The 17,412-nt window shown below is 40.0% G+C and overlaps 1 protein-coding gene across 2 annotated transcripts in view; it reads left to right on the top strand.

Moving 5' to 3' along the window:
• The window catches only part of DDR2 (discoidin domain receptor tyrosine kinase 2), a 166,286-nt gene that overhangs the window by 100,264 nt on the left and 48,610 nt on the right, over positions 1 to 17,412 (top strand). For both annotated transcript variants that reach the window (XM_011952963.1, XM_011952964.1), the window contains one exon: positions 4,758 to 4,866. In XM_011952963.1, the coding sequence (XP_011808353.1) occupies positions 4,785 to 4,866 (82 nt within the window). In that variant the 5' untranslated portion in view covers positions 4,758 to 4,784. The remainder of the gene's footprint in view (positions 1 to 4,757; positions 4,867 to 17,412) is intronic.

Genomic DNA, 17,412 nt, shown 5'->3' with positions numbered 1-17,412 from the left:
GCCCTTTGTCAGATGAGTAGATTGCAAAAATTTTCTCCCATTCTGTAGGTTGTCTGTTCACTCTGATAGTAGTTTCTTTTGCTGTGCAGAAGCACTTTAGTTTAATTAGATCCCGTTTGTCAATTTTGGCTTTTGTTGCCGTTGCTTTTGGTGTTTTAGACATGAAGTCCTTGCCCATGCCTATGTCGACTACCAAAGCATCTGGAACTTCTTCACCAAGTTTAAATGCTCCCTTTCTCAGGTGGTACATTTCCATTTATTCATGAGTCTTTTCTGAGTTGTTCATTCTCTTCAATGTTCTGCTTATCTATTTATATACCAATTACATACTCAGAGAGGCCTTTGCTGGCCACCTTACCTAGAATAACTCTCATTCCCTTTGTATTACACTACTGTATTTTATTTTTTTCCATGTACATATGTTTCTTTAAAATTCTTCTTCATTTACTTGTTTGCTTATGTACTATAAGTTCCATGTTGGCAGAAACCTTCTTTGCCTTTTTTACTGATGTGCTTATCACCTGTAATAGCACCTAATAGCTATTTACAAAATAGTTGCTGAATGAATGAATGAAGGCCAATGGCTTGACCGGTGGTGTTTGCATTTTGAGTTTTATTTCTTAAGGCTTAAATACATTGCCAAAGGGATTTCTACTACTAACTAAAGAAGTGGGTAGAGAAGGGCTTTTTCAGCAGTCCTTGACATGCTTCTTTTGTGTTGTGTTCACATGTCACGTTGTTTAAATATTGAACCCTTGGAAAGACTCATTCAAAGGTGTAGAAAAGGGTTTTTCTGCTCACAACAAGCTTTGGAGATACTTCCTTTTAGGGCATGGAATTTAAAATGACCAGATGTAGTCACTGAATATATGGCTCAAGACAATCATTAATTCATTCTGCAAATACTTACCAGGCACTCTGGTAGTGTTGAGACTACAATAGTGAATAAAATGAACATGGAGCTTGTGTGTGTTGGGGGTAATACAAATTAAACAATCACAGCAATGAATATATAGTGAGAAGCTATGATCACTTCTATATAGAAACATGTTTTTAGAGCATGTAACAATCAAGGGGATCAGAGAATATTTCACTGAGAAAGTGACCATTTAGTGGAGATCTGAACTAGGCAAAGAGAGGAGAGAAAGTTCTTGGCAGAGGTCCTTAGGCCAAAGAAAATGGAAGAAAAAAGAAAAGAAGCCCCAGTGTGACTGAGGTGGAAAGGATGAGGAGAAGGGCAGCTCTGGTGAAGTAGGTGGAGCCCAGATCGAAGGATGATATAGTGTGATGATGAGCAAAAATAAAAGAAGGAACAACAACAACAACAACAAAAACTCATGTGGATTTTGAAGTAACACCAGCCTTAGGTTCACATATGAGTTTGGTCACCTATCAGGTGTGTAACCTGATCAGCTTTAACCTCTTTCTCCTTAGCTCCCCTGTTGTTGAAAACAAAACTCATTGAGTTACTGTGAATATTGTAAGAGACATCTCTGATTCGCAGTAGATACACATGGTATAGGTATAATACTTCTAGGTGCTTTACAGTGCTCTGTTTGTTAGCTGACAGTCGTCTAATTTTAAGCAAAACAGAAAAATAATTACTGCTTTTAGAGATTCGCAGCGTGAAGCCCAGCAACAGTTTCAAAAAGTAAATTAGTCAACATTTTTTGAACACTTAGTAAGTTTGACGTAGTTCAGTTAAAAACCATTTTTGAGCACATACTTTCTACGTGATATAAAGTAATACTTTGGCAATACAAGAATGAGCCATTTTGAAGTTAATGATTAAATGGATAATTTTATAACAATGTTGTGAAGGATCCAATAGAGTTAAATGAAGCATGTGTTTTGGTGAAGGCAAGAAAGGAAATAAGGTGTGGGAGATATTCTTTGCAGAAGGAATTACTGGGGAAGGTTATGGAGGGGAGGAAGTTACGGCCAGTAACCCATGAGAGAGGTGCCACAGGAGAGAGAGAATTCTAGGACTCTTCTGCAAAAGGCTGCTAGGAGAGGGCGGTGAGCCAGGGCAGTCCTGGGCTTCAGTGCTTACTGAATGGCTGCTTACAAAGAGCTCGGGTCGCTCTGGAAGGACATCCTGGATTATGGTCATGAGTTAGTGCTCAACTATAGCCAAGACCAATGTCTCCAGGATTCACCTGTGTGTTTCTTTCTCTGCACATGTTTCTTTAGGGACTTATTTATGGAAATAGTGTTCCTGCTGCTGGAAGTAGCTAGGAACACTGAGACATGTATTTTATCTTACCCAAATCAATGCTATGAAACTATGCTCATCACCCTTTGTAGTTGTGGATCACACGCCCCTCAGCCCCTCACTATGGGGTAATTTAAATCTTCTGTGTTTTATTTGTTTGGATCCATCCTCTTCAGTCAAAACCATCTGACTATATTGCTTTTTTTTTTTTTTAGCCCCTCTGGGTGTGTCAGTATTATACTGCTCAGAAATTGTCTTAGAAAGCTTCTGTTTCCTGAAAAAGAAAGTGCCTTACTCATGTCATCTCCTTATTTACTCCATCCCTGTTATTGCCTATTAAAGTCTTATCCATCCTTCAAGAACCTGATCGGATATTTTTTTCTCCATGAAGCCTTCCCAAATCACTCCAGCTTAAGAGAATTTTTTCTTTCTTTATAATATTGTGTCACACACTATTTCTAACAGTGCATCCAATGCTTGCTTGATTATTAGTGTTACTCAGAGGGAATTTTTTAAAAATCAAAATCAACTTTGTATTCTAGAACAGTGTTTTTTTTTTTGTCTTGCTCTGTCACCCAGGCTGGAGTGCAGTGGCACAATCTCGGCTCACTGCAACCTCTACCTCCTGGGTTCAAGTGGTTCTCATGCCTTAACCACCCAAGTAACTGGGATTACAGGTAACTGGGATTACAGGCACTCACCACCATGCCTGGCTAATTTTTGTATTTTTAACAGAGACGGGGTTTCACCATGATGGCCAGGCTGGTCTCGAACTCCTGACCTCAGGTAATCCGCCCGCCTCGGTCTTCCAAAGTTCTGGGATTACAGGCGTGAGCCACTGTGCCTGGCCTTCTAGAACAGTTTTATATTCACATAATCATTGTGAAGCTAGTACAGGAAATCCTTGTATATCCCATATCCAGTTTCCCCTATTATTACATCTTATATTAACATAGTACATTTGTCAAAATGAATGAACTGATATGGATACATTATTATTAGCTAAAGTCCATTCTTTATTCTGATTTCCTCAGTTTCCCCTAATGTCCTCTGTCTGGATATAACATTACACTTAGTCATCATGTCTCCTTAGGCTCCCTTAGCTGTGACAGTTTCTCAGACTTCCTTGTTTTTAGTTGCCTTGACAGTTTTGAGGATTACTCAACAGAAACTTTACAGCATTTCCCTCAATTGAGATTTGTCTGGTGATTTTTTTTATAAGTAGCCTGAGGTAATAGGTTTTTGGGTGAAAGACCACAAAGGTAAAGTGTCATTTTCATCACATAATATCAAGGACACATACCATCAATATGACTTATCAGTGTTGGTGTTAACCTTGATCACCCTGTCTTGAGGAAGTGTTTGTCAGATTTCTCCACTGAAAAGTGACTCTTTTTCTTTCTCCATTTTTACACTGTACTTCTTGGGACAAAGTAACTACATGCAACTTACTCTTAAGGAGCTGGGGAAGGGAGATAGTAATGCTTCATTTCCTTAAGAGCAGATTATCTACATAAATTATTTGGAATTCTTTTGCATTGGAAATATGCCTATTCTCCCCGTTTGTTTATTCAATCATTAATTTATAGCAGCATGGATTCATGGATATTTATTTTATTCTTTGGTTTATAGTTCAATACTACTTTTTTTGGAGGGGGAACTCATTAATTGGGCTACTGTGTCCCTTTGACATCCCCCATAATCTTTTTGTGTGTACGTTTTCTCAATTTCTGGCACTAAAAGATACTCCAAGTCTATCTTGTGTATATTCTGCTCCATTCGCAGAATCAGCCATTTTCCTGAGGAATCCTGTCTCCCTTTATTGAAGAATGGTTAGTAGAAATCAAGATCTGAGCACTAGGTTTTCTCATTGCTACTGGGAGGTCATTGCCTCTAGGCCCTCTCAGCGGATGGAACATATGTGTGTATACTAACCCAGGCATATACACATGTCTACAAATATTTCCATATGTAACTATTTGTATCCTTATTAAGCTGAACATGAGTTCATACTGATGTCTTCAAATCGAATCTATTATCATATGAATCATTCTGGGGAAACCTGAAAATACAGAATCCCAGGTATCACTCTAGAGATAATGAATTGGGATAAATATTGAACGTATATGTTTTGAAAGGCAAACATTAAAAGTATTGAATGTTTCTCTTGGTTGAATATTGGAATCAGTATTAAGATTTTGAAAACATCAGTTTACATGATAAATATAAGTTTTACTTTACCATTATTCACCATTTGGGTAAGTATTTATCTTAGGAAAACTTTGTTGTCTGACTGTAGTTTTGCTAATTTAAATTTCATGAGTGTGCAATCTGATAGAGTTTGAAAATTATTGTACTAGGTGATTATTGGATGTGCCAGTCAACTCCCAAAGTCTATGATTTGAAGTCCCATATATAAAAATAAACACTGCAGGAACACAAAATTAACTGTGAGAAGTGTATTCATTCATGTTGGCAGTATCTGCCTCACTCATTTCCTCTCCTTCCCTTTCTGTTTTCTTGCATTATTGGTTGGCGGCAGACTCCAGTTCCAACACCATCTTCTGAGATGATCCTGATTCCCAGAATGCTCTTGGTGCTGTTCCTGCTGCTGCCTATCTTGAGTTCTGCAAAAGCTCAGGTTAATCCAGGTAACATGGCTATTACTCAGCTATATGCTAGAAGACCGGCAGATGTTAAAACCCATCAATGTTCAGTGGTGGGTCTAAAAGCTGCCAAGAGGGTCTACAAAGTTCTTTCTCCATGGTGAAATAGGACCAAAAACTAATATTTTATATATATATATATATACACACACATATATATATACACACACACACACACATATATATGTATTTTAATACAACCTGTTGAATATTGTAAAAGATTTTCTTATATAGAGTAGGGTGCAGTAAGAGGGCGTTTAAAAAATGGGAGGTGGCAGAAGCAACCATTTGCTTCTGCATCTTCTGAGAAAAACAGGACAGAATTTTCAGATGTCTTAGAGAACTTCTTCAGGTTGGTTTACGAGTTGTTTCTGGCTGTCTTAGGCTTTGATTTTACTTGGATGTCCTGTTATGCTTTTGGGATCCTGGTCCTGTGGGATCTCAGGCAGGTTCTCTTTCCTCTAGGGTGTGGCCATGCTCAAAATAAATAGGTTAGGAGAATCTTTCGAGCCTAATTTTGTGGGATTATGTTGTATTACATGCATTTTTAAAGTTTAAATGGAAATAAATAATTGTATTATTTGTTACACAATAATGCTGCTTAACAACCTATCCAAAGCTCAATGTCTTTAAATGAACATTTATTTGGCTCCTAGCTGGACTTGTTTGTACTGTTCTCTGTTCTGTGTTGATTCACTCAAGCATAACTGAGAGTCAGCTGGCTATTGGCTCATCTAGGATGGCCGTGGCACAGATGAATGGGGCAACTTTGCTGTGCTCTGTTTCATCCTCCTGCAGACTAGCCTGGGTATGTTTTCCTGGAAATTGCACAGGAACAAGAGCAGAAGCCAGAATATTCAAACATTTTTCAAGTCACTGCTGAAATCATGTTTATGTCTCATTGGCCAAAGTAATTCATGTGGCCAAGCCCAGAGTCAGAGTGGGAGAGCACAAAAAATTAGATGGTAAAGATCTGGGATGCAGGTATTGGAGAAGAATTGGAGTCATTTTTTTTTCCTTTTGCCATAAATATGAACATGGAAAAGTACACACAGCTTAAGTGTTCAATTTTATGAATTTTATAAACTGAACACATCTAAACAGTACCCGAATTAAGAAACAGAACTATACCAGCATTTCAGAAACTCTCTTCATGCACCCTTCCAGTAACTTTTCTCACCACCCCCCAAAGGTAGCTATTATCCTGCTTTCCAGCAACATAGATGAGTTTTGCCCATTTTTGTACTTATATACATGGAATTAGATGATGCATAAATACTCTTTGTGTCTGGCTTCTTTCACTTAACATTTTGTTTATGAGATTCATCCTACTGTTACATGCAGTTGTCAACTATTCATTTTCATTGTTGTATATTATTTGTTTGAATATTTTATTTAGCCAATCTACTGTAGATGGGAATTTGGATAATTTCTAGTTTGGGCCCATTATGAACAAAGCTCCTATAATTATTCTTGTATAAAACTTTTGGTAGAGATGAGTACTCAGTTCCTTTGAGTATACACTTAGAAGTGGAACTTTCATATGTATAGCATATGATGTACTATTCTGCATAATACCAAAAATTGTTTTGAAGTGCTTTACCATTTTACCATCCCATAGCAGTATATGTGAGTTCCAGTTGTTCCATGCTATATTTTGATCCTGGAGGGTGCTTTAATTTTGTCCTCTTCATAGCATAAGGGTTCATTTGTGAAATGCTTGCTCTCCTCCTTCCACAAAAGTTCCATGTGCATGGGTTTTTCTTTATACCTTCAATAGGAAATATGATCAAAACTCCTTAAAATCAAAGAATTATTGGTTGAAGAAGCCCAGTGCCTTGTTACTTTCTCATAATAAGCTCAGCTGTTGCATCTCAGATCCTAACTTGGGTACCATTTTTTCCTTTTTCTGCTCTGTATTCCTCTCAATCAATTGTTGATATTTGGTTGCCTCCTACTACATTCTTCATGCTCTGAGTTCCAAGGAAGAGTGCTGTGAGTGTATGGAGTGGTGGGATGTTTTGGTGGTAAGCATACTCACAGAGACTGGCATACCATGAGGACATTTAAATGACTAACCAGGAGAGCTAATCTTCTGTGTTAGAGTCCACACTGTGGCCCTGGAATAGGAAATGGGCTGTTTGAAGACAGCAAATAGTCAGCTGTTTTTCTTTTTTTTTCTATTTCTGGTGCCAGGTATTTCTGTTGGCTCTTTCTGACAGGGAAAAAGAAACAGACATCTCGATTTGCAAAGACCTTTATAGGAAAACAGGACATGTTGAAGGACTAATCCTTCCCTCTGCTATTTCTTTCTATTTTACCAAGTCAAACCAGAGATGAGTGTTTGAGGCAGACGAGAAATTTTCATTCATTATCAGTGATAAAGAGTCTATCATGAATCCTGAGGCTCATAGAATGTTATAGCTTGCACACTGCTGAGCATAAAGTCAACATATAATAAATGCATGTTGATTTAAGGATGACTCTTCAGGAGTCCTTACTGGTGTCAACCGAAAGACTGACTATAACTAAAAGTGTTGAAAGGTAACTGAAGGCACTGAAAGACTGAGTAAATTCTTGGCCAGTTAGGTTTTTCCCATAGGGTGGCCACATGATATAACAAATAGAACTTAAGCCAGGAGACCTAGGTTATAAGCAAATCCAATATGCAACCAATTATTAAATTATCGAAACATTTTAGTTGGTTATTGCATATAAAATATTGGTTGGTTAATAGTTACTGAGCTCAGCATTAAACTCAATAAAATAAAAATGAAATAATAATTAATTGAAGCTCATTGTTGAAGATTTTACAGTGACTGTTGGTCAATAAGCCTTAAGTATTAGCATGATTTAGCTGATAGCAGAAACATTGAATATGATATGATATGAAATATCCATCTTGGGATCTCAGCAGATACCAAGAGAGGATAAATAATCTTGTTTATGTTTTAAAAATTCTCTACTATTTTATTTTATTTTATTTTTATTTATTTTTATTTTTTTATTATACTTTAAGTTCTAGGGTACATGTGCATAATGTGCACGTTTGTTACATATGTATACTTGTGCCATGTTGGTGTGCTGCATCCATCAACTCTTCAGCTCCCATCAATTCATCATTTATATCAGGTATAACTCCCCAATGCAATCCTTCCCCCCTCCCCCCTCCCCATGATAAGCCCCAGTGTGTGAAGTTCCCCTTCCCGAGTCCAAGTGATCTCATTGTTCAGTTCCCACCTATGAGTGAGAACATGCAGTGTTTGGTTTTCTCTTCTTGTGATAGTTTGCTAAGAATGATGGTTTCCAGCTGCATCCATGTCCCTACAAAGGATGCAAACTCATCCGTTTTTATGGCTGCATAGTATTCCATGGTGTATATGTGCCACATTTTCTTAATCCAGTCTGTCACAGATGGACATTTGGGTTGATTCCAAGTCTTTGCTATTGTGAATAGTGCCGCAATAAACATACGTGTGCATGTGTCTTTGTAGTAGAATAATTTATAATCCTTTGGGTATATACCCAGTAGTGGGATGGCTGGGTCATATGGTACATCTAGTTCTAGATCCTTGAGGAATCGCCATACTGTTTTCCATAATGGTTGAACTAGTTTACAATCCCACCAACAGTGTAAAAGTGTTCCTATTTCTCCACATCCTCTCCAACACCTGTTGTTTCCTGATTTTTTAATGATGGCCATTCTAACTGGTGTGAGATGGTATCTCATTGTGGTTTTGATTTGCATTTCTCTGATGGCGAGTGATGATGAGCATTTTTTCATGTGTCTGTTGGCTGTATGAATGTCTTCTTTTGAGAAATGTCTGTTCATATCCTTTCCCCACTTTTTGATGGGGTTGTTTGTTTTTTTCTTGTATATTTGTTTGAGTTCTTTGTAGATTCTGGATATTAGCCCTTTGAAAATTGAGGCAACAATTAATAGCTTACCCACCAAAAAAAGTCCAGGACCAGACGGATTCACAGCTGAATTCTACCAGAGGTACAAGGAGGAGCTGGTACCATTCCTTCTGAAACTATTCCAATCAATAGAAAAAGAGGGAATCCTCCCTAACTCATTTTATGAGGCCAACATCATCCTGATACCAAAGCCTGGCAGAGACACAACAAAAAAAGAGAATTTTAGACCAATATCCCTGATGAACATCGATGCAAAAATCCTCAATAAAATACTGGCAAACTGGATTCAGCAGCACATCAAAAAGCTTATCCACCCTGATCAAGTGGGCTTCATCCCTGGGATGCAAGGCTGGTTCAACATTCGCAAATCAATAAACGTAATCCAGCATATAAACAGAACCAAAGACAAGAACCACATGATTGTCTCAATAGATGCAGAAAAGGCTTTTGACAAAATTCAATATTTTATTTTTTTTGAGACGGAGTCTTGCTCTGTCGCCCGGGCTGGAGTGCAGTGGCCCGATCTCAGCTCACTGCAAGCTCCGCCTACAGGGTTCACGCCATTCTCCTGCCTCAGCCTCCCGAGTAGCTGGGACTACAGGTGCCCGCCACCTCGCCTGGCTAGTTTTTTGTATTTTTTAGTAGAGACGGGGTTTCACCGGGTTAGCCAGGATGATCTCGATCTCCTGACCTCGTGATCCGCCCGTCTCGGCCTCCCAAAGTGCTGGGATTACAGGCTTGAGCCACCGCACCCGGCCAAAAATTCTCTACTATTTTAAATCATAAATGTCTCACTGGTGTCATCCAGGGAGGCTGCAGAGTAGTAGTGGTATGACAGAGATAGTTGGCCGAGGCACGAAGGCAGCAGAGTTCTTGGCTCACTGTTCTAAAGCATCTGAGTTTTGGCAAAGCAGGCAGTGAGGCATGTGGTGTTAGTGGCATTTCCAGTAATGGCAGTGTTAAAGGCAGCATTGTCAATGGGGCCTGCAGCGTAGGCTATGCAAGACTTTGTGGTAAATGCTGACATGAAATTGTACATACATAGTCCTGAATTGTGGGCAGTGTTCTCATCTATCTTCCAGCTGCAATGGTGCACCAGGAACTGGAACCTAATCTTCATTCATCCAGTGGGGGAAGTTACTGGAAGAATTTGAGGCAGTTTCTTATATCCAAATCATGGATCAGAAATACCATTTAGCTAGTGACATCTAAATCAAACAAATAATCATCCCAATAATTTCTGAAAATCATTTCTACAAATCAACAGATGGTTGCAATGTTATTATTTCTGATGAATGATTTGAAGTTAACTTGGAAAAAAGTATTTAGCTTACTTTTGAGTAACAACCCTAATTATAATCCTGACTTGGTCATAAATTAATTGTGTGACAGTGAGGACGTTGTTATGTGTCTCTGTACTTCCTTAATCTTTTCACCTGTAGTAAGATTAAGTTGGATTAGATAATCTATGGTACCCTTTCTGCTACAAAATTGCTGTGATTTTTATAGTGTGAGAACTTTATAGCACATACTGGAAGATTTGTTGGGCTTTGGGCTTGGAGGTATAGCCCCTGAAGTTGCATGGCTGTTTTTTTGCAAGAAAGACTACTTATTTCCAACTCCCTACCACTTCCCAGGCTCAGGGATGTGAAGTCTGAATTTCAGGAGAATCTTGCCTTTGGGGTAAGGCACACAGGAAGTGACTGATAAATACTTAAAAATTTTAAACCCTAACACTCCGCTTAGTGGCAGGTGAGTGCAGAAACCCTGCCCTAGCCTAACCTGCAGGAGCATCACAGTGCTACAAGCCACCCTGCTCCAGAGCATCTTTTGCTCTAGAGGTGGGGCCAAGAAGTAGCATTTCAGGCTGAAGATACAGCATATGCAATGGGTGAGAGGAGGGAGAGGAACATGTGGGGCTCCTAGTGGAGGGTAATGAGTGAGAGAGCCAGCAGGGCTATGTAGGGGATCCATTCCTCTGTGGGATCCTTGAGTCAAGTTTTCCCCTATTTCCAACTTGGGCTGGGACTGCCAAACTTGATAGGAGAACTAAGGGTATCTCCATGGGAAAGGGACCTCTTTAGACTCCACAATCATGTACTAAAATACTGGGCTGCAGTAGTTGTCTGAGTGTACATCAGTGTCAGCCTCCCCTAGGGGTCATAAAACCATTGTGGCAATGGTTGGTGGGGAACTGGCACCTTATGTTTTTCCAGATAGGAGGATGAACAGAAGTATCCTGATGACCCTGAAAATTCTAGCCCAGCGGTCTGAAGCCCTGGGACCCACTCAGCCAACTAGAGGACTGTTGTGTATAAAAAGCACAGGGGTGCTTATTCTTACTCCCCTGACTTGGCTTGTGACAACTGTTTGTGGTTAGGAAAGGGAGAAACATCTCTTCTTCTCAACAGGCAAACCAGGCCTTTAGGATCCATGGTACAAAGCTGGGGCAGGGCAGTGCTGGGACTTCCCATTTTCATCTCACACTTTCCCGTCATAGGAAGCAGGCAACTTACTACCAGTTCAGAGTCCTGGGGTGGGAGTCCCCTTTTGGTATTCAGAATGCTTCCACTTTGAAAAAGAGTGGCAAAGCCATTCAGGGTTTGGGATTAGGAGAGGAAGAGCTTTTCTCCTCCTGGCCCCAAATTTATTTTAGGTGCACCACTGTGGTTTTCGTTCTTTCCAGCATCAATCCCACGTGTCATTGAGTTCTTAGGGTCAGACAACTAGAATTTCTAGACTATTCATTTTGGAATGGACCTTAGAAATATCTAAGTCACTCTTCCTCATTTTACAGATGAGGAAACAGAGTCGAAACAGGTGAGTGATTTGCCCATGCTCTACATTTAGTTAATAGTAAAGCTAGGACAAGGATGCAGTGCTACCTGTCTCCCAACCCCAGGTGATTTCCACCTGGGCCCTCAGGGAGCGATGTGCTAAATTGACCTTTATCTAAAAATCATGTATATCTGCGCAGCCTCATGGCTTCCTTTCTGCAACCAACTTCCAACGTACCTTTATGGGGGTGAGATGTAATTGAGGTTTGAGGGACAGCCCGAGGCCAAAGAATGGAGTCAGATGAATAGGATATACAGTGTGAACATCTAGTCTCATTATGCTAAATGAGGAAGGCCGGAGCTAGAAGCCCTGCAGGGCCAACTTACCCCTACCCAGAAACTGAAGCACCAGGGATGCTTTGGTTCCCTTCTGCACCAGATTGTCCCTTTATCACCTCTCCCTTGTCTTCCACCAAGGCTGCTATGTGTTAATTCACCTACACATATTTCCAAATTGGAAACTCACTTTTGTTTCCCTGGGTTCTCATCATTCATGTTCCCAGAGATGTACTGAGAAGGTGTATGTGGCCTTGTCTGTTAATGAGAAGGTGATGCTAGTTTCAGGTTTGTGAAACCAGGCCTGAGGTGCTAGTGTTGTGATCTGCGTGTATGTGTGTGTGGGGAGTGGGTGGTAGGGGGGACTGTGTGTTAGATGGCCTGAACAGGGCCCTGAGACAAAGATATAAAAGGCTGGCAAAAGACCTCTTTGGTTGAATTTATCTTAAGTGAGCAATGCTAGAAGATGCCCAGATTGGCTCTTTCTTGCTTGTGTGTTTGTTAAGTCTAGGCTGATGCCTGAGAGTTGCCTTTGGCATCCTTCCTGCCAGTAAAAGAGTCTTTCTGTGGATAAAACAGAAACTCATCTGCCCCTTGACCCCCCTTTGTTGTGCCGACTAGGGAAAAAGAGAATTCAAAATTCAAGAGAATATTCAATGAACAATTAATATATTCTAGGTACCATTTTAAGTGGTGTCAACAAATTTAATCCTTACAATAATCTTATTAGTATTAGTATTATTACATAATAGTAGTATTATTATTCCAATTTTACAGAGGAGAAAGTGAGGCCAAGAAACATTAGGTAACTCACACCAGGTTATAGAGAAAGCTAAGTGGCAGAACTGGGATTCGACCCAACTCCAGCAAGCATGCTCTTTTCTTCTACTTCTCCTTTTTTCTTTATCCCTGTTTTTCAAATTTCCAACAATGTATCAGTTAAGAGTTTTTTGTTTGTTTGTTTCCAGAGAGGGCATCTTGCTCTGTTACCCAGGCTGGAGTGCAGTGGCATGAACATGACTCACTGCAGCCTCGACCTCCTGGGCTCAAGCGATCCTCCTGCCTCAGCTCCCCAAGTAGCTGGGACTACAAGCATGCACCACCACACCCAACTAGTTTGAGTGTTTTTTGTAGAGAAGGGGTTTTGCCATGTTGGCCAGACTGGTCTTGAACTCCTGACCTCGCCCTCCTAAAGTGCTGGGATTACAGGTATGAGCCACCACACTCGGCCACAAGCATGCTCTTGACCTCTGTGCTCTACTGCCTGTGGAATGTGAGACTCAAGGAATGTCAAGGCAGAAGAACCCCAGATTCATGGACCAGCCGTGAATGGGCTACAGAGACCTGTGAATCCCCTAAAATTGCACTCCAAACTTAATGTGTGAAAACAAAAGTACATTTGCAGAAGGAAAAAATTTTCTATTATCAGATGCTCAAAAGACTCTGTGACCAGTTCCAGAAAAGGCTAAGAATGACTGATTTAATATAATCTTGTACAAATGAGGAAACTGAGGTTTAGGGAGATGAAGTGATAGGAAGAAACATGTTTGAAAAGACTATTACTGGACCTAACCAGTCTTTGCCTACTTGCTGGGAGAGCAAGGTCAGAGTTTTGGCTTCTCTAATCGCAGTCTTGACACCTATCACTGATCGCTGCCTTAAGGGCTGCTACAAAGAGTAAGAGAATATATGTAAAGTATCTAGCATAGCATCAAACACACAGAATGTGATTAATAAATGCTAGAGCTTCTGTCCTCTTCCTTAATTTTGTATATTGTGCTGTGATAATGGCAGATTTTATTTGTCTTTCTATTATTCTATACTGTTCTCTATATTTTAACTTAATTATTTATGCTATACTGTAAAAATATTTCATTTTCTTTGAGAGCAGACTTCTCCTAATTCCTGGGCTTTGTATCTTGGGATAAAAGGGTTCCAAGGCATCTACTGCATCATCAGCTTTCCATCCAAAGTAGCCAGGTGAATTCCCGGTTCATACCCTAAAACTTTGCCTTTACCCTGTTGTTTTGCATTCTGAGGCCTGGATTCCTAACTTGTAAAAGGCAGTCAGAAGAGCTAAAAGTAATGCAAGAAAAAATAAGGCTCCACTTTTTTTCTGTGGTCAGTAGGGATAGAGGCCCATGGAGACCTAGTCTCCTTGAGTCTAAACTTTGGGGCCAGGAACATGATCATGGGACTGCAGGAAGAGCTTCAAACAAAGTCCCTTCTCTGGACCTCTCAGTTTTCACAACCACCTGCAGAGCTCAGGTTTGCTCAGAGCTCTCGTGTGGAAAGACTAAGAGTCTACAGAAGAACAACAGTGTTGGCAGGAGCAGACAAGGAGACAGGGACCCTGCTTACCATGGAAATCAGACACTGGGGCCATTAGGGCCGTGTATCACTGGTGCTTCACATATTTGCTTATTAACGTTTTTTTCTGAAAGCTGACAAGAACTCTAGGGGCTTCAAGTCTATAAGATCAGAACATACAGTATAGTTTTATAAGTATGTAAGAAACATTGATACAGATAAAAAATAGGAAAAGGATATGAAACAAACATATATACAGGATAAAAAGCAATATAAATATTATAATATATATTAAATATATATGTGTGCATATTTATGTATATATGTATGTATATATAGATATATCTATCTATACAAATGTCTATATTTAGATACATATTTTTATATATGTACATACATATTCCATAAATATATGTGTAAATATGTTCACAGCACGTTCTAAAAATTAGACAAGCAATAATTCTCCCTGGGCTCTCTGTCCAGATTCTTCCCCAGCTTGGTGGTTCTTGACCCTCAGGATCACACTATAAACAGGGTGTGTATGCTGGTAGCAGGGTGTGATGACCATGTGATACGGTTACTAGACAATGACAATGAGGATCAAGAGATCCAGATTCTAGTTCCAGCTCTGTCACTATCTAGCTTTGTGACTTTAGGTAAATCTCTGCACCTCACTTTGCTCATTTATAACATGGGGTCCATAAACTTTGCTCTCTGAACTTCATAGGGTTACTGCAGAGGATTGAATGAGATAACGGAAATAAATGGGCTTTGAAAAGTTACATGCAAATATCAGAGATTGTGACTTATTACTTTTGGAAGAGAAGAAAATGAAAATAAACACTATGAAACAATAGTTTCTATCAAGCAGATGATGCCGGAGGAAGAAAGAGAAAAAAACTCCATTTGTGACCATTAAGGTCCTTTGTGGTCCCCAAGACAGACTTAAGTTGCTTTTGGGGAATGGAGCTTCTAATGGTCCTGAACTATGGCCACCCTAACTCTAAAGGGATGTAGGGCCCTGTGTTCAGGCCAAGCATATCCATTACTATATATATATATATTTTTATTTTTTATTTATTTTTTTTTCTGGGGAGAATAGTGTGATTGTTGACTTAGCTCTTGGTCTTGGCCTGTGGGTCTCTGAAGAGCATGGATGTGGCAAGATAGCCCTCACAGAAGTTTTCAGTGGTTTGGACACATACACAGTAAAGTAGAAGTTAAGACACTAAAATCAGTGAGGTTTTTTTATGAGCTTAAGTGGGAGGTGATGAGTTGTTACAAAAATTTATGCAACTTTTTTTTTCCTGCTTCAGAGATTTTTATGACTTTGGTCTTTGTCTTTGGTGTAATGATAATCTTTTGTGTCTTCATGACTAGCACCTATGACAGTGCTTGGCTTATATAGGCAATCAACAAATGTTTGATGAATAAGAAGGGCGAGGGGGAAAAAGGAAGTCAAGGAAACTCCCAGGCTTCTCTGTATTTATTTATTTATTTTTTTGAGATGGAGTTTCACTCTTATTGCCCAGGCTGGAGTGCAATGGCGTGATCGCGGCTCACTGCAACCTCTGCCTCCCAGGTTCAAGAGATTCTCCTGCCTCGGCCTCTCAGGTAGCTGGGATTACAGGCATGAACCACCACACCTGGCTAATTTTGTATTTTTAGTAGAGATGAAGTTTCTCCATGTTGGTCAGGCTGGTCTCGAACTCCTGACCTCAGGTGATCTGCCCACTTTGGCCTCCCAAAGTGCTGGGATTTCAGGTGTAAGCCACTGCGCCCGGCCTTTTTTTTTTTTTTTTCCCAAAGAACAAAACAAAAAAGATCTAAATGATGCCATGTGAGACTTGATCTCAGAAAGATGTTGTGAAGCTAAGAAGGAACCCTTAGGAATATCATCCTTTTAAATGATGAGATGCTGAGTATGGAGTGAGTAAATTAGAGGGAAGATAACGAACCGAGGCCGCTTTAGCTGAAGCTACTAAAATGCAGCAGCAGGGATCCAACCTTCTAGTGTTAGAGAACTGGGAGAGCCCATCTCCTTGAAGTGGTAGAGCAGCCCAGGGCTGCGGGGGAGGGTGAGGCCTTCATGTTTGTTCCTAAAGGCCACAAGCGGAGCATTTTGATTGTTATACTTAAAGGAAAGTGTGGTTAAATATATGTAAATATCCTGACTGGCATTTCAAGGGAGGAAGTCAGATTCAATCTTTCAACTACTGTAACCTATATTAAAGATAGGAAGTATGCAATGATGTGTACTATCTATGTACAGGCATTGCTAACTTGAGAAATATATTGGCATGGGAGGAGCCCTGGGCTTGGGCATGGGGCAAATCCACCTCGAAAGCAGAGCAGAGTGTCTTCATTCTGGGTAGCTGGTAGGATATAAGCCTGAATTCTTGGTCTTCCAGAGCTTCTTAAAAACTCCCATGTGTTCTCTCTCCCTGCCAGGCCCTGAACTCTAATCTGTGTCTTGTCCAACTCTCAAAAACTCAGCTCACCTCATCAGAGGGCTTCTCCTTACATTCCTCCTCCACACAGCCCCAGCATTTGGCACATGTGCTGAGTGAGATATGCTGCATGCTCGAGGGATACCAGGTCTCCCTCAAAAACTCTGCTGATTTTGTCCCGTAGTGACCCTCTGCTAGTGCCAAACCCGGAGTCAGCCTTCTGCCCCTGCTCCAAATGGGCAAATGGCTGAAAGTGGCTATAGAAGTTCCCTCACCTCTCTGAGATTCTACCTTCTCTGAAGTCTTGGTCTCTGCATTCTCATTGCCTCAGAAACAATCAGATTCCTTCAAGTAGATGATTTATGAATTTTATTTAGCTCTTCCAGTTAGTTTTAGAGGGAGCACTGATTACTTACTGCATGCTACTCCATCCCACCTAGAAACAGAGACATTAATAAAAAGTGGATTTATACTTTGTTGCCACTGCGATTCATGTTAACTAATTATGTTTTACTTTTTGACTTGATTTCTAGGAAGCTCAGAGCCAAAGTTGAAACTCATCATCAGCTAGTAGTATAGAACCAAATGCAATACACCTTCTATATTAACTTTAGCTCTAGCTTATCTTGTTCCTATTTTCTTTTTCCTTTATCCAAATTTCTTTCTTTCTTTCTTTCTCTCTCCCTCTTTCTTTCTTTCTTTCTTTCTTTCTTTCTTTCTTTCTTTCTTTCTTTCTTTCT

This window comes from Colobus angolensis, unplaced genomic scaffold (assembly GCF_000951035.1).
Source record: "Colobus angolensis palliatus isolate OR3802 unplaced genomic scaffold, Cang.pa_1.0 Scaffold354, whole genome shotgun sequence".
In the NCBI taxonomy this organism is placed as follows: Eukaryota; Metazoa; Chordata; class Mammalia; order Primates; family Cercopithecidae; genus Colobus; species Colobus angolensis.
The sequence above is the reverse complement of the archived record's forward strand: the minus strand, read 5'-3'. Positions and strand labels throughout refer to the sequence as shown.